Source organism: Lissotriton helveticus, chromosome 6 (assembly GCF_964261635.1).
Source record: "Lissotriton helveticus chromosome 6, aLisHel1.1, whole genome shotgun sequence".
In the NCBI taxonomy this organism is placed as follows: Eukaryota; Metazoa; Chordata; class Amphibia; order Caudata; family Salamandridae; genus Lissotriton; species Lissotriton helveticus.
The window spans coordinates 2,042,704,536-2,042,727,199 of record NC_136067.1 but is presented as its reverse complement, the minus strand read 5'-3'; the positions used below and the strand labels follow the sequence as shown (position 1 = coordinate 2,042,727,199).

Here is a 22,664-nt window from a genome sequence, read left to right as displayed (position 1 = left end):
ATTTCAATTATTTCCCCTCGTCAGTATCCCTGGGGTGGGATCTGTGGAGTTCTTTTGGTCACATCTGACCCTTGGTCGTCATTTTCTTTGACGCCTGGGCGGCCTTTTACACCTTTTTTTAATGGGCCTTGGTTTCTGACAGCTGTGGGTTTCTTACCTTGTCTTTTGTCACTTTCTTCACAGTACGCCACTTCTTGGCGTCCCCTTCGAGGATCTTGACGTTTGACCCCCATGTGTCGATTCTGCTTGTACTCCCTGGTCTTCCCCACCGCTTGAAAGGCCTTAGTCCCTCAGTGAAGGTTGCTTCTGGCCTTGGAGCATGGCTGCGTAAGGGTCCTCCCTTTGCTTTCGGCGTATATTGAGTGTCTTCAACATGAACACCACACAGGCCACACAGTCTTTATCCTTGTGATCCCTCAGCAGGCAGAGGCTACAAACATTGTGTGGATCACGCTGAGAAAACTTGTGGTGGCACTTTGAGCAGAATTTGAAAAGGGTATTTTCCATGGCCCCTACCTCACCCTCTGTTGATCTATGTGCGTCGTTGTTTCGTTGGGGTCCCCCAATGGGAAAAGTATCCGGTGGTCTTTCTTCTTCTCTGTTGTCTTCGTAGTCAATGTTCAATCGTATTTTCAAATGAATTCTATGATTCTTTCGGGGATTTTGTCCAAATCTTCAGAGAGTCTACCTTTGCTTCCAGACCCAATGTCAGAAAACAGAATCTCTAGATGGCTACTATGCACAGGAACTTCCGGGGCGCGGTCTGACGTCACACAAAAGATTGACCTAGCACCAAATGTTGTTTGACGATGCCCCAAACAAGCAAAAAAAAAAAAAAAAAAAAGACTATTCCGGACCCAACCACTAAATGGTGGAATAATGCACAGCATGTGAATCCAGAAAAGGATCCATGGTGCAACACTTTCAATTCCAACATTAACAGTAGTGTTTGCCTGGATCTTCTAGGCTGATTATTTCTTAAAAACTAATGGGCTTTTTCATTTGAACTTGTGATGCATTGTGTTTTTGTGTATAGACAATTACATTAGGAGGTGGTTGCCGTCTGTTGTACTTATTTCTTTGACCGGTGCTACAAAGTTTCTAGCCTTATGTGGACATTTGAAAAACTATTTTAAACTGACAATTTAGGTACAAATAAACAAAATGTAGCTACAGTGAGGCTTTCAGGAGCTTTTAGACACAAGACCTGGTCCCTAGAATTTACCCTCAAATGATGCTCTGTGCAATATGAGATGTAGGCTCTGGAAGAAACAGAGACAAACAAGTCTTTCTAAAAAAAAGGTGATATTTTTATTTAGGAATATTTTTAAAAATGCAGGAATGAACAACAAATTAGGAGAAGTGTCCCTGGGTATTCACCACTGCTGTGTTTGCAATGCATGCCTGATACAAGCGTAGAGCTCCTGTGCATCGCATGATGGTGTACTTCGGGCATGCACCAGATACATACAGGGCCTCTGCTTCTCCAGCAGGCTGAGTGGTTAGTGGAAGTCGTGCAAGCAGGAAGGTGACATCCTTTTGGATTCAAGCCCTCACTATGAATTCAAATGTTTTCCAAGTGAAATTACCTTATAAGACATCAAAAAGACTTTGATGGGGCCTAACCTAAACACAGGGAAAGATCACATTTTGGGTAAAAACTTTGACTCAACTTGGGATCAAGGCAGGCTAGAACTTTAGGCAAGGCTGACGAGGGATCCGCTGATACAGTGAAGCACCCTTGGTAAGTGTAAAGGCACATACATTGGTGGTGACATGATGCTGGCATACACAACAGAGTGTGGCCGACTGGTCTATAGTTAACTTGGCTGAATGAATGAATGAACCATGACAGCAATCCTTGAGGTAAGACTTTAAAGTCACATGGAATGTCTCAGACACAATTTGCCATATTTTCTTAAGCTTGTCATAACCATTAGACAGTGGGCCATGGCCTCTTTGGTCACTTTCAACTGAGCAAGAAAGGTAAACATATCTTAGGAGTGTTATACAACTCTAGATCACCCTGGTTACAAAAATATGTGATACTGCATAAATAGTTGTATCTTCCTATAACATTTTGCTCACCTGCTATAATTTGGAAAGAAGACAGGTTCATGTATTGAGAGCTACAATAGAAGGGGACCACTTGTATTTTGTACAATCATGAATTTCAAATTTGCATTTAATTATGATTTCTAAAATATCTTTGCAAATTCCAAATCCCTGTGTCTTCTCCAGATAAGCAGAGAGTGCTGTCCATGATCTCAAGTGACATGTCTGAAACAACTGTGTGCAGCCCATTGATGACGTGTTGTCTCCCAGCCTTTATGCATTGCTGAGTTGGTCACACTTTGTGTCTATTTATATGGTATAAATTAGAGTATAATCATACCTGATCATACTTTTCACTTATTGCTATCAAGGCAACACGTTAAACCTCACTGTGGAATAAAGATTTAGGCGCTCAACAAGTACCGCTCCCGCTTCACCACACCTTGCACCTTGGCATATGAAATATAGCTGCAGTCAAGAGAGTCCCTTGATCTGTGCGTGCCTACCTTGAAATTTAAAATAAAGAATTGAAAAGGCACATTTGTAAATCTTCAGGTTTTACCCAAACCTTACCCTGGAGCCTGGTCATGGCCTGGTCAGTGTGTATTCTGAAAATCTCCACTGCGGGACAAGTACAAAAAATTGCTCCAATCCAAAGGCGCTGCCTTTCCGGTCAATCCTACAACACAAGAGCTCTCTAGACACTGATACAGGTGCAACATTTCTCCCTTTTTCACAGTGATACCATGTGACACTAGTCTGCCACTCCCTTTCAGTGTAAGCATACCAAAAATAGCTTTTTAGAAAAAAAAGTTACATTGTTTGCAACTATCAATGTGGCGGATGAGGAGTGTCCCGTACTCCAAACGTGATGGTGTAGAGTACTGTGGCCACCCGCTGAATTAAGACGAACATTTGTGTCCAGCGCTTAAAATCTGAGATGCGCTGTGTGCATCGTGAGTGGCAGCGACACAGGAAGTGCGTAGACAGGGACCTCCCACTGCTGGACATGCCTGAGAGGATTACTGGCTGACTGCATTGCTCAACCGAAGACTGGAGCGGCCACAGCAGGCGAACTCCATCAGATCCAAATTTGCTTGGGAATGACATATGTCCAGGAGTGTGCACTGAGGTGAGATAGCTAACGTGCCATTAAGCGGACAGACCACGTAATGTCCTCCATGCCTATGGTTCGATCAGAACTGCTTGTCTCAAAGTGCCTCGCTCGTGGGGTGCTGTGGCCAGGAGTGTTGGCAGTGAGAAAGTTTGGCAACTTTACGGTGTGCTCTTGGGGAGCAGAAGGGCGGACATTGTGGATGAGGGTTGTCCCTCTAAAGAGGCCTAGCGTTGTTTTCAAGCAGTGTAAAGCATTGGTGGTCGCTCCTCCTCTAGCCGAAGACAAGCTTCACACAGTCAACAAAAATGTTAGATGGCAGTGAACTTAAAGTTCATCCACGGTAGTGTGTCCTCCCTCCCTAGCCTCCCACCTCCCTTCCCTCTGCATTTCATCTCAGTTAAAAGGAGTTTGGTATTCCATCTCCAGTAGGCAATAGAAAAAAATAATTAAATAGCCAGTCAGAGGGAGGCTGGAGTATAAATAGTTCCCGCTCTACTCCTCTCCTTCGTAGAGTAGAATGGCGCTGAAGACGGTGAGCGGCTCGTCGGAGTGGGCCAGCTTGCCCATCACCAGGTCCACGCAGACCGTGTCGCCCACCTTCAGTGGCAGGATGATGTTGAAGATGCCCAGGGAGCCTGTGTTTGGCTTGTTCTCCACCATCGGCTTGTACTCGAGGCCTTCCGGCTGGTAGCCAGCAGAGTCGACCCGGGCGATGGCGACATTAGATTTGGAGAGCACCGCTTCCACCTTTTCATTCTTGTGACCCGTCAGAATTGCGCTGATGAAGTAGCGGCCATCGTAAGGAGCAGTGAAAATACCTGAGGGTAAAAATAACACAAGTCAAGAGAAATATAAAAAAAATTCAAGGATTACCACAAAGAGCTCAGAAACAAGGGCCCCCATTTACGAGATTTTGATGTAGGGCCGCGCAGCAAATCAATTTGCTGTATTGCCCTACACTAAAGTGATAGGGCAGAAATGCGCCGTATTTATGCAATACGGTGCATTTCTGTCCTTTCTCTCTGCGCTGGTGCCATTTCGGCTGCCTAGCGCCAACACAAGAACTCTTGCACCATGGTGTAAGGTTGCCTCTGTTGCATGCAGGATTGTTTCTGTGCAGGAAGTGGCATCTTCCTCCACAAAAACAATCCCGAGAAGCGTGCTCCTCGTTCTATGTGTGCTGCAAAATGCAGCACACATGAAAAGATGAAAAAACAAGGAGGAAAACAAATATTTCTCCTTCTAACTCCTGCAATGGGGAGGCGTAAGGTTTTGACACTTACCTATGTTTACTTGGTTAAGTCAATATGGGGCAGTGTCTAAACCCATGATTGTTGGGTGGGAAAACTCATTGAAAGCCCATGAATGCCTTCCAGGCATACAGTAAGGCAACGCTGGAAACAGAGTTTACAATGCTGCCATTACATCACGTTCCTTTTACAACGCTGTCGTTACAATGACCGCGATGCCTTTATATAGCAAGTCATTAGATCGACTTGCTGTAGGGGGCGCTCTAACCTGAGGAATAGTGTAATTTACTATTCCAACACCTTCCCTACTGTTGCGCAGGTTGGAGTTGGAATAGTAAATTATACTATTCCCAAGTCCAGCGTGCCCCCTACAGCAAGTCACTCTAATGACTTGCGATGTTAAGGTATCGCGTTCTAACAACGCGGTCTGTCTAACGACCACGTTGTAATAGAACGCGATATAATAGCATGCGATGTAACATCCTATATTCAGGCAAAGAAGCAAACTGAGCTTCCTCGCCTTACTCCATACGTATGAGGCCATTCAAAGCCACGCAAAGTGGATTTGTGTGGCCTCATAGATGTGTTGGCGAGGTTTGCGCCACCGGAGCCTCAGAAAAAGGGCAGCGCAAGTTTCTCGTAAATAAACCCCAAGGTATTTACCTCTAACAAAAATCATGCAGATCATTTTGTGTATCCAAGCTGTGCATTATTCTGCATCTAGTGGTTAAGTCTGGAAACACATGTGTGCTAAAAAATCTTTTATTTTGGACGTAGATAATAAGCGACATGGTGGGTTTACGTCAGCCCACATTACCTCATATTTGTATGTGATCACTATATTCAGACTTTCCATTGATGGTTACGAGGCATGCACACATGCGCGTGTGCACTTGCGCATGCACACACATACACACACACACACACACACTCCTGTCTCTCTCTCTCTCTCTCTCAAACACAGTTAACGTTCAGTTATGGTGATGAAATAAAACTGAAATCCCCCAGTTATGGTTAGCTCCGCAAACAATGCCTCACACCCCTACTGTGCAACCCATAACTCACCAAATGGAAAGCTCACTGTAATGTCATAGATGACATAAAATCTTTCACTAGTGACATGAGATTATCTCACTACTATATTATGAATGACAATACTTTTGATACAGTGTGATCTCTTTGTGTACTTGTGTATGAGTTGAAACGTACAGATGAGCCGCAAACTCCTCCTGTTGATTGTTATAAATATAGCATTTGGCGCGTGAGTTAAGGTTTGCATGGCAGGGCGGGGAGGAGGCGGAGTCATCATAGGCATCGCTACGCCCAATCCATGGACAGCATGAAACAAACAAGACTGCGGAGGGTGGTCCAAGCGGGGGTCGAGGATGGGGGTCTACAATGCGAGGCTTGAAGTGAGGGGGCCTACAACACTGGGGTGGGGCTGAAGTTTACTATCTTTCAAACTACCCAATCGTTTTGATATTAGGGAATATAGGGAGTGTACCCTTTGCTTAACAGGGATTTCTTCTTTCTTGTTGTTGTTTTCACTCCGATGTGCAAACAGATTCTGACTCCAGTTAAACTTCCCGCAAATATCTAAAACTTTGGGACATATTAGCAAGAAATAGCGATATTTATCGCAAAATGCGCTTACCGCATATTTTTTTTATCGCTGCCTATCGCTGGATATTTTAGCGGAGAAAACCTGCTATTAGCAAAGTTTTTCTCCATTGTGCTAAAATATCCAGCGATAGTGGCGAAATGCGAAAATATCGCTGGAAATCCAGCGATATTTACGCATTAGCGCCAACGGGGGCTTAACCTGATAATTCACCCCCCATTGACTATACAGGTAAGTCAACTTTTTAGCAGGCGTTAGATTATAGTGATAATCACGCTTAGCACGATTTTTTGTATTGCTTCGCCTGCCTTGTTAATAGGCGATAGCTGTGTTAGCGACTGTTTTCAGTTGCTAACAGTTTGGGTACGCCCACTTTGCATGTCATTAGCGATAAATATCACTGACATGCAAAGCGGGCCCCAAACCTGTAGCTATCGCCTAAAAGCTGTCGCTAACTGCTGTTAGCGACAGCTTGCTGATAGGGCGATAAAAATATCGCTGCTTTAGCGGCAAAAAGTGCCGCTAAAGCGGCGATATGGCCCTTGCTAATATGCCCCCTTATCTTTTTTATGCTGAACTTGTGCATCTGACCCAATGGCGGACAAAAAGCAACTTGAAAATGATAGTCATACAGTGAAGCAATGTGGACAGTCGACGTCATCAGCCAGCACAGAGGCGTCTCCTAAGTTTGACTCCCAGAATCAAATATTTATTTTTATGAAGCGTGTTTTACGGCTCCATCCTTTAGATGGCTCAACAATGCACAGCATGTGAATCCAGAATTCATTGCAGAACACTGTGGTATTTATTTTCATATATTGTTTCTTACAGGCACAGGAGGCTTCTAGGCTGTTAAAAATGCTCCCAGTGTTTCGCTGTATTTGCATTGCCTTGAGAAGGTGAAAGAGGGTGTGTTGGGGGGGGAGGGGGAGAGGGGAGAGACCATGACAGGTGATTCTATTCTACTAACCTGTTTTTAAATCAACATTCATATAAAAAAATAAACTGGAAATATTAACAGATTTCTAAATCTGCAAATACAGTTCTCAGTTAGAAAATGTACACACCACTCTGTTGTACTAAGCCTATTTTTTATAGATTTTCCATTAATGAGCTTAAGGTGTGCGGGTTCACAAACTTATATTCTTATCTTTCCTTTATGCCAAATAAAAATCTGCCATTCAGGTTCACATAGCGCTCTGTTCTGCTCTTGAACCTGCTTCTAAACACTTCGAGTGAGATTTACAAAAAAGTCACACAACGCAGCGCAGCCCCCATGAGACGGACTGTGCTGCGTTGCGCGAAAGGAAGGGAGGACGAGAGAGCCACATCTTAAGAGATACGGCCCTCTCCTCCCCTTTTCCTTGGGCCGGGACTGATTTCAGCAGCCATGCGCCATGCATACACCTTAGTGCCATAGCGCTAGGGTGTGTGCAAGAGTCTAGCATAGGTTTTATACAGGAAGGGTACCCTTCTTGTACAAAATACCATGCCTAGACATAATGGAAAGCTTTTCCCACTTTGTATGCATGCCAGCACAGTGCAGCGCGTGTGCAACGTCAGAAAAGGAAGGAGAAATTAAAGAATTTCTCCTCTTAGCGCCTCCTTTGAAGGGTTGTTAACTTTTGGCGCAAAACTATGTCTACAAATCTTTGCAAATATGGTTTTGCATCAAAAGGCATGGGTGGTTGCTTGGGAACACCCATGTTCCACCTATGTGATGCTCCCTCAGCGCAAAGTAACGCAAAGCAGCGCTTCGTGCTTCTTTGCGCAACTTTGAGGGTGCTTTCCAGCGCAAATAAAGTTTCGCGCTGGAAAGTAAATAGCAAAAAAAAACATTTTGCTCTGGTTAGCGTCACTTTTATGACGCTAAGCCAGCGCAAAATGTTTGTAAACCTCCCCCTTCGAGTTTAGAAGAAGAAGGAACTGAGGAATAGAGACAGAATGGGACAAATTAGATAGCACACTCTGGAACAATAGTACACTTACATATCCAGATAAAATAGATTGTGTTGGTGGATTTGTTTCAGCGCTATTTGGAGACCCTCTCAAGTAGAAAAATGTCATTTATGCCCGCTGGTCATTTAGTCCAATTGTCAGTGAAAAGTACGCGGTGTGAAAGTCATTAGCTTTTTTCAATTTAAATACAAGATTATTGAACATCAGAAAAGACAAACATAGTTTTTCATTTTCCCACTTCATTTTTGCAATTACATGAAGTTCCTTTGTAAAATTAAGGGTTCTGTTACAATTCTCATTTTCCAGCTTCCTGAAACGTATCTTCTTGATCAGCTCTCAACTGTCTACCATCTGGTGTAAATATACGTCTATGCAATGAATCTGACTTTTTGTTGGATATGAAATAAAATCTAATCTATGTGCATATGTTTAACCCCTTCGACGCGCGTGACAAGGTCAGCTCGTCATGGGCGTTACCTGCGCTGCGCGTGTGACGAGCTGACCTCGTCACGTAACGAGGGTTTTTGCGAATCGCAGCGCGCAGCGGGAAAACCGCTAGCGCGCATTGCGGTTAAATAATATGGGATATATCGGTGCATGCGTTATCCTCACTCACCTGTGTAGGGGTCATAGTAGCTGCCGTCATTAACAAGCACTTTATCGAATACAACGGTTCCGGGATCCACCTGAGGGTAGGTGAGGGCTGCGCTGAAGGATACGTGGGGTACGCTAGCTGCCTCGCCGACATGACCTGTTGGACAGACAGAAAAAGACTCGGGATTAGGTACATATTTAGAGCATAGTGGGCCACGAAATGGAGGGGTGTAGCAGTACACCATGTTTACACATCCGCCAACCCTATCGGAGATCTGGTGTAATACATAATTACGCTCAAGGATAGCAGCGTCATTTTACCAAAATCATAAGGGCAGCAAAGGTAGAATCACATGCTCTTTAATCCACCATTGTATAACTGTATAACAAGAAGAAGAAGTGCCAATGCTGATTCCTTATTCAAAACTGATTTGCCACGAATGCATAGACCACAAAACAATGCATCTGAAAGCTCATTAGTAGCTTTTTATTCAAATATACTATTTTTCAATCTCAAAAAATATTTCAAATACATTTAAAAACAAAAACATACAATGGGATTGATTATGGACACGGGGAATAGTGAAAACTCAAACAAGCATTCATTCATTCACTTTCACGTACTCATTCTATCCAACTGACACCAGACACATTCAACCTACCGGGTGCACACACCAAGGGAGATTCAATAAACCACTTGAGGGGCACCTGGACTGCCAACCCCTACTATTTACACCATTAATTTCTCTTATATACACCCTTCACAAAATGTTGTCATTCAACTATACAACTAATCAAAATATTCACAACAATTAGGTGTAATTTCGCTAAGCTTAAATGGCAAAACCGATGCTGGGCAGAACCGATGGTCCACCATGACATCACAGGATGGGATTCTGTTCAATAGCATTACATGGTGTGACCTCACATGGTCGCTGACCTTCCAGTACTTCTCATATCCTCAAAGTGCCATTGCTACACAATGTTAATAAATTCTGAATCATACAAAATTAACTACTTACCTATAACAATAGTTTTGAGCACGAAACTCTTCTAAATTCACCTTCTGTCTATTATTCTGGCAATAGGTGGTAGATCTGGATTTTTCTTTTTTAAACATTGGGTTCTCTTTACAAAGGTAACTACACCGGTGTCCATTTTCTCATGTGTATATTTACTACAACATCTAGGTGCAACGTTACACTTTTTTGCTAATTCACCATTTTCCGAGTGGACATTTTCATCTAGGTGTAGACGTATAGGACTTCACTCCCTCGAATCAGGGGTTATAATATCCTACAATAGAATCAAGTATAAATTAATACTAGTAAATTTGTACTATTGGTGGAAATCACCGCCACCAAGGCTGCGATCTCTGGTGGTGTAATGGTGAGGAAAAGAATGATGGATTTAACCCGGATCTCTTGCCTGGGGGTGAATGTTTTGAATTGCTCTGCATTCTGTCCATCAATTGTGTGTCTTTTGCTTTCTCGTCCTAAGTGCGCCAGGTATGCCCCGACGTGGGTCCCGGGCTCTCTGTGCCACTGGATTCAAGCTATCCTGGCTGATGAGGGGTGAAACCCCCAAACCGGTCCTTGGATGCTTGTTTCGGTCCAGGCTTGGCAGTTCGGGCTGGACTGTTCCCATGAGGCACAGGGTCAAGACTGATTTGCATATGGCCAGGTCTAAACGGGGGTGGCATGGTGAGCAAATGAATGATGGATTTAACCCAGATCTCTTGACTGGGGGTGAATGTTTTGATTTGTTCTGCTTTCTGTCCATCAATTGTGTGCCTTTTGCTTCCTCGCCCTAAGTGCGCCGTGTATGCCCAGACGTGGGTCCCTTACTCACTTTGCCACTGGAGTCAAGCTAGCATGGAAGTGCTTGGTATCAATGTAACAATGTAAAAACGAGCAGAAGCAAGCCACCAAACTAGGTGAGACCTAATAAAATAACAGTAAAAGTAACAAAACGTGTAACAGGGGGTGTCCTCATGGGAGCAACAAGAGACAGAGGCAGAGACAGATAGAGACAGACAGAGAGACAGCAATAGAGACAGAAAGCGAAAGAGAGAGATAGGGACAGAGAGAGAGACAGGGACAGAGAGAGAGACAGGGACAGAGAGAGACAGGGAGAGAGAGGGGCAGAGACAGGGACAGGGACCGACAGATAGAGGCACAGACAGAGGGAAAGAGAGAGGGAGACAGAGAGTGAGAGAGGAAGGGAGATAGAGAGAGGGAGACAGAGAGAGGGAGACAGAGAGAGGGAGACAGAGAGAGGGAGACAGAGAGAGGGAGACAGAGAGAGGGAGACAGAGAGAGGGAGACAGAGAGAGGGAGACAGAGAGAGGGAGACAGAGAGAGGGAGACAGAGAGAGGGAGACAGAGAGAGGGAGACAGAGAGAGGGAGACAGAGAGAGGGAGACAGAGAGAGGGAGACAGAGAGAGGGAGACAGAGAGAGGGAGACAGAGAGAGGGAGACAGAGAGGGAGACAGAGAGAGGGAGACAGAGAGAGGGAGACAGAGAGGGAGACAGAGAGGGAGACAGAGAGGGAGACAGAGAGGGAGACAGAGAGGGAGACAGAGAGGGAGACAGAGAGGGAGACAGACCGAGGGATACAAAAAGAGGGGGTCAAAGGGAGGGAGTCAGAGGGAGGGAGACCGAGGTAGGGAGACCGAGTGAGGGAGACCGAGACAGACAGAGTGAGACAGACAGAGGGAGGGAGACAGAGAGGGAGGAGACAGAGGGAGGAGACAGAGAGGGAGACAGACAGAGGGAGACAAAGGGAGGGAGACAGAGGGAGGGAGACAGAGAGGGAGGAGACAGAGGGAGGAGACAGAGAGGGAGACAGACAGAGGGAGACAAAGGGAGGGAGACAGAGGGAGGGAGACAGAGGGACTGAAACAGACAGAGGAAGGGAGACAGGCAGAAGGATGGAGACAGAGGGAGGCAGACAGAGGGAGGGACACGGAGGGAGACGGAGGAAGAGAAAGAGAGAGAGAGAGAGGGGGGGGAGGGATGGAGAGAGAGAGAAAGGGAGGGTGGGAGACAGAGAGGGAGGGGGAGATAGAGAGAAGGAGGGAGAGAGTGAGAGAGAGAGAGAGAGAGCGAGAGAGCGCGAGTGAGAGAGAGAGAGAGAGAGAGAGGGAGGGAGACAGTGAGGGAGACAGAGAGAGAGAGAGAGATTGGGAGGGAGACAGAGAGAGGGAGATAGAGAGAGAGAGGGAGAGATAGAGGGAGAGAGAGAGATAGAGACAGAGAGAGAGAGAGAGAGAGAGAGAGAGAGAAAGATGTGTGTATGCCGGGTCTGGTGGCTCAGTGGATGAAGGCGTCCGCTGCAGGGGCCTGTGTTCAACCTCATGGTCACAGTTATTTTTTTGCTCACATCACAGAATAACATTCCACACAACTTAATACCACTCTCAACCACATAATTACACTCCACACAACTCAACTACACATAATTCAACTTCAACCTATATAATTACACTTCACGCAACATATTTACACTCAACTCTAAATCACATAATTGTCCTCCACAAAATACAACTCTGCAACATGTTGCATAATTCCACTCCGCATAATTATACACCACACCATGCCATGGGTTCCAGAGTAGCATGCTACTTGCGCTTCAAAACCCCATCAGGGGTAGCAAGCGCTATATAAATACAAACCTATTTCCCTTCACTATCCCGCCACCTACCCTTCGCTACCCAAATAACTGAATAACATATCCACTACTCAAACTACTTAATATTTTACTATATCAATTTTCAACACTAATCCTTTTTGAGTTCCAGAGGGGCGTGCTACTCGCCAGAAAAGCGCTTCAACACCCATCAGGGGTAACACGTGCTATATGAATGCAAACCTTTCTTCCCCTTTTATCCCTTCACTATCCTTCTCTCTCCAAATAACTGACTAATATCCACCACTGAAATTACTTTCATATTTCACCATATTAATTCACCACTAATCCTTTATGGCTTTCCTGAATAGCGTGTGTCAACACCCCATCAGGGGTAACAAGCGCAATATAAATACAAACCTTTTTTTCCTCCTCTATTCTTCTGCTTTCATTCCAAATCCAAATAACTGACTAACCTATCCACCACTTAAAATGTACTTGCATGTTTCACTGTACTAATTCAACACTAATCCTCTATGGGGGCCGGAGTAGCGTGCTACTCGCTGAAAAAGCGCTTTGACGCCTCGTCAGGGGTAGTAAGAGCTATATAAATGCAATTACAATACAATACAATACAATTGACAAAGGACAGTTACATGAGCCAAATAAAAAGATGGGCGGAAAGTGGGCAGAGCTTAATGCCTGTTTCCTGAATACAGCATGTCCTGAAGAGACAGCGCAAGCGCTGCCTAGGCGAGACCTAAAGAAAAAATTAGTGGTCTAATTAAGGCCTGATTTTGAAATGTTTGGTGCCATAATCCAGAATAAATGCAATTCCATGTACAGCTGGTGATTCCTCTTGAGGAATTACCATTGATGTTTAGGATTATACTTTTCCACCCATCTCTAAACCATCTTTAAGAGATTGGTAGTCAGATTGTTAAATGACATAAATTGCACAGCAGTCCAGAGGGGATTTAAACCACTATATGGGGAAGCTACTGCAAATCCTAGCGACCTTCAAATGACATTCATGCTCAGGCAAAGTCCATTCTAGCTGCTGTATCTCAAGATAAAGCAGAGTAAGGGTTTGATCTCAGAGCACGGAAGACTGAAGTTTAGGAGAATTTCAGTGTGTTATCCACGAGCATCGCAAGTGTGAAACATGGTCATCAAGGAGGTGGTGTAGACCACTCCCCTCTCTCCTGTCAATCTTACATCCATGATATGACAAATCACACTGGGACCACATCAAAACAGAGACGAATGATGAAATGTTCACAATGAGCAATTGCCAGACGATGGAGGCAATAATCAACTCTATGTCACCGCTAGGGGCATACAACGCTTATATTTTGCTTTCAGGGAAGTAATTTTTGTCAAACTGGTGACATTTTTATCATTTATGACACTTAGCTCGCCTACGCCCTCTGTTATATTGGAGACGGATAATGACAACCCCGGAACTAGCTCACTATGCTGCCGCACTAGCGGATATCATCAATGCTGACCGCTTTCATACCATCTTGTGGCTTAAAGAAATACGGGGTCTATTATCTAAGCTGGATCTAGACCACCTATGGGCTAATACCAATGCATCATGTTTTCCATCAAAGACTATTTTGAAGAAAATGTATTGGGACATGGTTCGGTCATCTGCTTTTTGTACTGGATCCAACTCCAAATTAACCCGTCGTTTTCTTGATATCAAAACAGTACCATCTTGTGAACCCTACTGGGACATTATCGAAAAACCGCTCGACAGAACACTGTATTTTCAATTTAGATTTGGAACTCTTCCCCTAAACGCATTTACACAAAACTGGTCTGCGAACCGGGATGAGAAATGCCATTATTGCAAAGATCTAGCTGAGAATGTTTCTCACTTACTGTTTGTTTGCCCTCTTTATGACTGCCCACGTCGTAAATGGATAAAACCAGTGTGTCTTAATTTAGGAATACGCAGGCACATAGAGGCGCTTAGAATACTGGAAACAGATTGTACACCCTACTTTGCGATCGCTGTTGCAAAATTTTTAGGATGGTCCTGGACTATTCGCACCCGCACTTTACAACTATCTGATGCAGCTTAATGAATTATTGTCACCATGGTTTTTATGTATGATCAATTTTTATAATAATTCTTGATGGAATATTTTATATTGTGTACTGGAAGAGACAGCATAAAGTGTTTAATGTGTGTTTTAAATATGAATTTTAGGTTTAGTATTTATTGTGTAGTGATAGGATGTAAATTGCTTTTATGACTTGCTGTCGAATAAAGCTTTTGAAATTTTTTTTATGACACCTGTAATTGACAGTAAAAGCTACCATCTAAACCCCCGAGAGTGACTCCTAGCACGGTGGCAGGATCTTGTATACTTTTTCCAAACACATTTTGTTCCCAGGAGTTGGGGGGACAATGTCTCGAGCCGGATACTTCAAATATTAATGGACGGTGACCACACGTGCTGCTCAGCCCCATTCAAATTCATATGTTTGGCTGTTCCTTTTCCTCTCACAACAAGGCCATTTGGAGGCCATTTGTTGCAGTCTGGTGCCCTCTTGGGGTAATTTGGTTGTGTGCCTTTAGGCAGCTGTCTATGATGCACCATGGCTCCTGAAAGGAACAGATCACAATAACATTGTAAGTAATATGGGGCTTACCTTGTTCTCCTTGCAGACCTGTTCGAGAAAGAAAAGACAAGAGTTAACTACTTAAAATGCAATGCCCCTAGTTAGAAGGTTTCAATCAGTCAATACTCTGCTTGCATTCAACATTTTCAGTAGAGAGAGGCATTGCAATGGTATACATCTGGATGCCGCCAAGCAAGTCAAAGAAAATACAGCATTTAGAATACAAACAATATGCTCTTGGAGACTGATTTAGGGATGGTTGATCATGGAAACCTTCAGATTTCTTGAGCAATTGCTAAATCGGCAGGATAACCCAGGGGGGGAGACCTCATCATAGGAACAGGACGGTAGAGGAAATCCCACCAGTGGATTCTCCTCTGGATTTAGCGTTTCCCCAAAAACGAGAGGATTTTCTATTACCGCCCTCCTTTAGATCCATTCCGTGTTATCAAGAAAAGAAAATGTCACTGAAATGCTGGTTTGAAATTTACAGTAGCATCGTACAGACGATCCACGCTTCTGCGTGCATTTTTGATACTCACAGAACGCTAATGTGACCCATTCATGTGGGACAAAAAGAACTCTAAAATGTCTTTAAGATCTTAGTAGAGTTATCCATCACTGAAGTATGCTCGTGGCTGACTGGTTCTCATCCAGGGCGTTGTAAGTGATGACAATGTCATTATCTTTCTACAGTTCTAGTGGGCTTCAGGTCTGCCCATTCGATGGGTGAATGTCTAAAGATGCCGGACTTCCCTCCGAAGGTGCCACTTTCTTCAGAAATGAGAAGCACTTTTCATTCCCTTCCACTTAGGAGTATGTTGGAGTTTATAAGATTTTAGAACAACAAACCAAGCTTATTTAGATTCCAGCACTAAACCATGGGTCATAATATTTGTATGCAATAACTACATTAACACACTGTGCTATTGTGGAATTTAGAACTACAGAAGTAAACGGGTACAATGACCACGCTTGCTACAGTACTTGCAGTGATCATAGGTCTTTACATAGGGGTAATGCGTCATAGGATATGCTTGATTCAAAGTGGTATTTGCACTACAATCAAGATTTTCAGAAAAAATATGGAGTTTAAACGTCTTACCCTCACCAATCTGCCATTATCATCATTCCATGTTCTAAAGCTAAGCTTCCGGCAAGGATGTTCCGAAACCCGTACTTTAGTAGTGTCTTCATTTTAGTTGATAACGTTAAAATAACGTGTGACAATGGCGGCGTGGTTCTGTCATGCGGCTGCCGCTCCGCCCACGCGGCATTAATTCCCGGCCTGTGCGGGCGAATTAATGAGCGGGCGGGCCGTGACGGAACCACGCCGTCATGAGCACACGCCGCCCATGGCTCATGACGGCGTGGTTCCGTCACGAGCATGGAAGCGCCGCGCTCACCCCCGACACACCCCCGTGGCAAAATTTGTGCCACGGCGAAGGGGTTAATTCCATTATAAATGTTGCTTTCCACAACTCGGTTGTTTGTGAGCGTTAATCTTTCCGGCCATTGCGCCCATAAAAATTAGTGATCTCTGCAACATTTCCTGTGTGTGATAAAATATGCAATTACAACTCTCGGAAGAGGTTCCTAACGTTGCTAAGGATATTGGGTCACAAGACACAGAACTTATATTTAAAGATAAAGTTAGGTGCGACTTACCCTTCTCACCACGCAGACCTACAATGTAAAGAGAAGGAGAATTAATAAAGTCTTCAGGACTTTGAAAAATCACACTAAAAACACAACTCAAGGCAATCATCTAGAAATACTTCACTATCCAAAATGCATTAGCATATCATCACAATGACCATAGCACAAGAACCCAAACTACACAGCACTATCTCATCCCAATGCAATCACACCAAAATATCATCGAAAAAGTATACCATAACATCACAAGAGAATCAAAGACATACCAGCATACCACAGTACTATCACACCATAAGGTCCTATCATCTCAAAACCATCAAATCACAGGACCATATCTTCACAAGCCCATACTATCACATCTGAAAATATAAAATCAGAGTATCTGATATCGTCACTATAGCAGTCCATAACAATATCCCACACCACATGTGCATATCACAAGAACATCAAATAAGACCATATCATCGCAAATTCATGAGATTACAAGATCGTATCGCCACAAAAGTAGACCCTACTATCAAAACATCATATAACCACATGACCATAACACTAATAGATCATATCACCACCACTTTGTTCCCATAACACCCATCCACCCTTCACCACTTTATTGGAAGATTATTTCATCACACCATGTATCCCGTAATCCTTTTCATTGCAGATTGTTTTCACACTACGCTATTAAATCACTTCAACTGCCTGAACGGGTTGGTGTTACATCTGTACTGTGAGTATATCATAGACTGCAAGCATTTAGGAAAAGACGGTGCCCCTCATTCACGTTAGGCAGATGTTGCTGGGCGCTACGCTCAGACCAAGGGTAATCTCCCTTGCTGCCTAAACTGCGCTTGTGTTTTCGTGTGCACAGTCACACAGAGGTGTATTCCGCGAACTGCACCCAATGCCAGGTGGGGAGAGTGGTGGTGGGACGGAGAAAATCAGCACTAGGCAGATTATGCATACTTGGGCATATTCTTGGTGTGCTCAACCAACGCATGAGTTTTAGAGAAGGGGCAAGCCCTCAACTTATACCCTGTCCATTCCAAGATGATGGTCTGAACTGAGGTTTATTTCTATCTGAGGTTCTCAGTCCAAGAACAAGCTGAGCTAATATTTTAGTTATCATGGATTCTGATAGGGGCCCTCAGTATCTTCCACATTTTTGGAGAGTTCTGTGTGAGTCATTGAGAGTTGAACAAGCTCTTTCCTCTGGTTACCATCCACAGTAAAATGGTCGAACAAAGTGAATTAATCAAAGTGTAAATCAATATCTTCTGTACTACTCTAATGAAAGTCAAGAGAACTGGGCTTCGTGTTTACCAATTGCAGAATGTTTTTATAATATTGCAACTCATAATACCACCAAGGCTTTACTTATCTGATGTATAAAAGGATTTGATCTACGATTTCTTATATGTTCTTCTCATATAGTTATCAATTCCAACACCCACTTATTATTTAAATCAGTTACAGAAGTATAGGCAACTTGTTTCAGAAACTTTGCAATGGTCTACAGATAAGAAAATCAAATATGCTAATAGAGCAAGATAAATTCTTCTTATTTTGCTCATAGAAAATTGTCTGTCTTCTTATATTTTTCCCTGTTTGCATGTAGTAGGTTAAGTGCGTTTTGGCCCTTTTGTAATAACTCGTCGGATCAATGCTCTGGCCTTTTGGTTGAAAGTATCTCACATTGGGAAGGGTTAGTCTGTCTTTCATTCATCCCAGCTGAAGCTATATGTTCCTGATCCTTACCATTACCTGCTGTCCGCAGGTGCAGCCAGTTGCCATGACAGCAAAGTTGAGCTTGTGCACAGGATACAGGCCCAGCTCTTCAGGGACATGTGTATAGCAGTAGTGTATTTGCCCACACATAGCAAAATATCATTTTGTTAAATTAGAGACAGAATATGTTGATGCACTTGTGTTCTCCACATACCTGGTGGACCCACTGGTCCAATGGCTCCATCCTTTCCTGCAGGTCCCTGGGGCCCTGGAGGACCTTGAACCCCTTGCTTCCCAGGTGGGCCTGGCGGCCCTGGAAGACCCGGTGGTCCTGAAAACAGATGACAAATGTAGCCTTAGATATTGTGATGAAAATGTCTAAAAATAATAGCCAACCTCACTGTACATTAACGCATTGTACTGCAAAGGATTGAAGTTACTGCAAGCATGACCCTAATCTTTATGTTTAAAAAACTATTGTGAGAGTTTTGGGTGTTTTTTGCATTCTGCAGATTGTGAGGGCAGAGTTCTTTTGAGCTACCCAACTACATTCTGCACATTTTCCTGTATTACTTCTGACAATAGAAAGTAATATCTTACTTTCTGACTGTGCCATAAACCAAAGAACAGAGTGACTCACATAAAAGGGACAGAGAGGATCCTGTGCCAGCGGTTAGAGCCAGGAAAGTGGAAGTGTTTTCAAATCTATAGTCAGAATTTGCCTTCAGGAACACTCCCAATATAGGTTGTTTACTAAATGTTTTTCATAATTTGGCGACAGCACCTGGTGACGCCCTTCGGCTGCCCAGGAAGCACTCGTCTTGGGCCTGTTCTTTGAAACACAATACAATCTTTTCACATGAGATATGTTTCTGGAGTTGTTTTTGGGGACAAGTAGACATACCCAAGCAAGTAACACACTCACAGTGGGAGCACAGCTTAGATAACAGAGCCTATTCCAGCAAGGTCCTAGTCTTCCCTCTACAATTAAGAGATTATCAATAAAGGCATTTTCATCAAATTTTCCTCATACGCTTTAAGCTCAGCTAATTTTCAGAGCCAGCAACAGATAAAATCACCAAAGTACCAAATATGAGACTCTGCTGCAATGAGATTATATAAATAAATGAACACACCCAAAGGAGGTTTATTAAAATGGAGAGAATTTTGGAGGCTATATCTTTCTCATGGAGTCACTCTGAGCTTTGTGAAGTCAAAGTATTTGCTTTATGAACGTATGGTGGACAACATGAGGATAGAGCACAGGAAGATATAAAGGAAAGTGAAATCTCATACCCATGAAATCCTGTACTGTGAAGTTCTGGAACTCTGAACTCAAGACGAGGACAGAGCTATTCAACACGTTGAGCCGCTTGTTGATGCCGTTCAGTTGGGTGTTGTGGAGTTTCTCAAACCAGGCCCCGTGTGTCTTCACTGTGTTGTTCACCTCAGTGATGCAGTTCCAGAGGCTGGAGACATGTTTGTTCAAGCCTTCTTTGATGGTCTTCAGGCTCCCGGAGACCGTGTCAAGCTTGTCGCAGACCTTCTCGAGTTTCGACAACCTCTCTTCCATTCCGCCAGTGGATCGCCTGCAGTCTTCTGTCTCAACGAGCACCGTTGAACTGAATCGCTCTATCTCTTTGTTGAAGGTGATGAACTTCTCCTCACTGTCACCGATATGCTCTGTCACCTCCTGCTGGATTTTGTTGATCTCTGTTATTATTTTATCCTTGGTGGTTCCTAGGTCGTGAATGTCGGTCTGATGCTTCCCCACAGTCTCCTGCAAGTCTTTGATTGTGTCGTTGAGGGAACTGAAGGTCACGATGACATCTGAAAGTTCTCCCTGCATGGATTTCAAGTCAATATTAGACGTTCCCCCAAAGACGCTAAACCCATCGAGGGGTTTGTTTGACTCAATGATGGCCTTATCATCATCAGCTTTCTTCTGAAGCAGCTGACATGTCAGTTTACATTCTTGCACCTCCTCTTTCAGTTTTCCCACCTCTTCCTGGAGATTCGAGCAAACCTGGCCACAGCTTTTATAGTCGAACTGTATCATAGTTGTGAGCGCCTTCAGGTCATTCTCCAATTTCCCTAACTTCCCATTGGTCAAATTATGGTACAGAACCATGTCCTTATGCGTTGAATCATGTGTGTGTAAACCTGTGTTAATTGAAGATGTCAGGCGGTCATCAAGGCTATTTATATCCGTAGTCATTTTAATTAAGGATTCTCCATTCAATTCAACAGTAGCCCGCATGTTCAACACATCTTCCTCCAGGTTGTCTACCCGGTCTGTCAAGGACTCACTAGAAAGGTTCAACTGTTGGATGCTAGGGACGATGATCCGGATGTGCCCCTCGTTATCCTCGACTCTCCTTTCGAGATCGATGATGATGTCTGTGATTTCAGAATTCCCAGAGGAGAAAATGTCAGTACAGTTGTCAACTGCAGTCTTCAACTGATTCCGTAGGTCTTTCATGTCGAAGATAACTTTGTCTAGAGCTCCACTGTTTTGCCCAACGCTATTCTGTAGGATACTAATGTCTAGGGCAAGATTGGACATAGTTTGTCCTACAGAGTCCTCAAATCCTGAGTTGTTGCCCAGCTCATTGAGAAGGATTTTGATCTTTTCTTCATTGCCATGGACCCGGTCGCCGAATTCACCTTTCAATTTATTAACCTCATCCTGAATGTACTTACGAAGATCATCCCGGTAGTAGTAGTAATGTTCCTCTAATGACCTCTGTGTGGTGTTCATCCGGCCCTCAATGTTCTCTAAGCGGCTGTTAAAGACCTGATCATGGTCTTTGGTGTTTCCATTCAGCTCACTGTCCAGCCGCCCGTTTAAGATATGAAACGAGCTGAACACAGAGTCGACTGTCTTCTCGACCTCCCCTAGTTTTGACTTGAGGTTTTCCACCTCGGAGCAGCAGTCTTTTGGTATGCGAGTTGTCAGCTCAGTAACGTGTCTATGGATGTTCTGCACGGATTCGCGGTTTCTCTGCTCGATAGTGGTCATCATTTTCTCTAGTGTGCGCATCCTCTCCCTGTCCTCCTCCTGCTGCTTACGGAAGCCCTCCACTTCAGACAGACAAGACGAGCAGGACTGCTGCATTCTCCTCTCCACTTCTCTCATGATGTCCCCCCTCAGATCGATGAGTTTCTGGTTGATGTTGATGTCAGTGATTGGCTGTGTTTTGCCGTTATTGATGTTTTCAAATTCTTCGTCATGATCTGCGATGCGGTTGTCTAGCTGCTCTAGGCGCCGTTGGAGTTCGTTGAGGGTCTCCTTCATCTCGGGGTGTGCCGCTGCGTCTGCAGGCTGCTTCCCGTTGAGGGTTGTTTCAACAGTCTGCTGAATTTCGATTTTGAACTTCTCCGTCATGCCCTGCAGTGTCGACTGCAGATCATTTAGGTCCTTGGTCAAGCTCTGCACTTTCTCTTCCAGCTGTCGGACTTTCTCTGAGTCCCCATTTTGTCCTACGGAGACAAATAGGAGAATTAATACAGTTTAAGACCACAGCAGAAACTCCTTAAATTATGATTAAAGCTGCCAGTTTTCTGTTTTTACTGATTTTTACAGATAAATACAGACAGAACACAATGTGTTTCCTGTCTGTATTTATTTAAAAAAAATAGAAAATTCAGAAAATTTCACTTTGTTTGAGTGACTTTTTATACAGTCTTTCATCAATTCCAGTCTAACAGCTGAGCAGATAGATGGTGTGGGGAGTTAAAACAGGGTGAGATTTCCTTAAATAACAACATGTCAGTATCCGTTTATTTTATAATGCAAATACTTACCTGTTGGTGTATTGTTATGTTATATTTGGCTGCTAAAGCCTTTATAAAAGTCCTGGGTACTTCCACCTCTCTAGGGCACCTTTTTAATTATACTGGGACCCCCCACGCCACTGGGACCTCCACCTCTCCGCGGCTATACATGAAATTAAAGTGGGGGAGGCCCATATGGCCTCCCCTGAAGCCCCGGGCACCATCACTTCCCTGGGGCTAATACTAATGACATTGGGGGCCTTGCTGACCCTCCATGCCCTGGTGACCACCTCCTCCACGGGGATGTTTATTTTGTAAAGGGGGGGCCTCGGAGGTCACCCCGGACCCAACCATCTCCCTGGGGCATGCCCTACAAAAAGATAGGAGGGGCCCCCCATGTGGAGACAATAATGTAATTTGAGATATCATAAGTGATGTCATCAGTGATGTCACCGACTATGTCCTGAGTGATGTAATATGTGAGGTCATAAGCAGTGCATTGCTGGGTCATACGTTATAGTTAGTTCAGGTAACTATAACTGATGAATTTCTATGATTTTGTACGAGTAAAATCTGAGCCTAACTATACTATAACTTCTCAGTAACCTTTGTTTTTTTTAGTGAATATATACATATACT

General features: G+C 43.9%; 1 protein-coding gene across 1 annotated transcript in view; it reads right to left on the bottom strand.

Annotated features, from left to right (window-relative positions):
- Positions 1 to 1,293: 1,293 nt before the first annotated feature.
- EMILIN1 (elastin microfibril interfacer 1) overlaps positions 1,294 to 22,664 on the bottom strand; it is a 138,372-nt gene continuing 117,001 nt past the window's right edge. Inside the window, exons 4-9 of the mRNA XM_078650062.1 lie at positions 19,545 to 21,731; positions 18,463 to 18,579; positions 16,533 to 16,550; positions 14,895 to 14,912; positions 8,619 to 8,753; positions 1,294 to 3,990 (exon numbers count right to left, since the gene is read on the bottom strand). Of these exons, the coding sequence (XP_078506188.1) occupies positions 3,665 to 3,990; positions 8,619 to 8,753; positions 14,895 to 14,912; positions 16,533 to 16,550; positions 18,463 to 18,579; positions 19,545 to 21,731 (2,801 nt within the window). The 3' untranslated portion in view covers positions 1,294 to 3,664. The remainder of the gene's footprint in view (positions 3,991 to 8,618; positions 8,754 to 14,894; positions 14,913 to 16,532; positions 16,551 to 18,462; positions 18,580 to 19,544; positions 21,732 to 22,664) is intronic.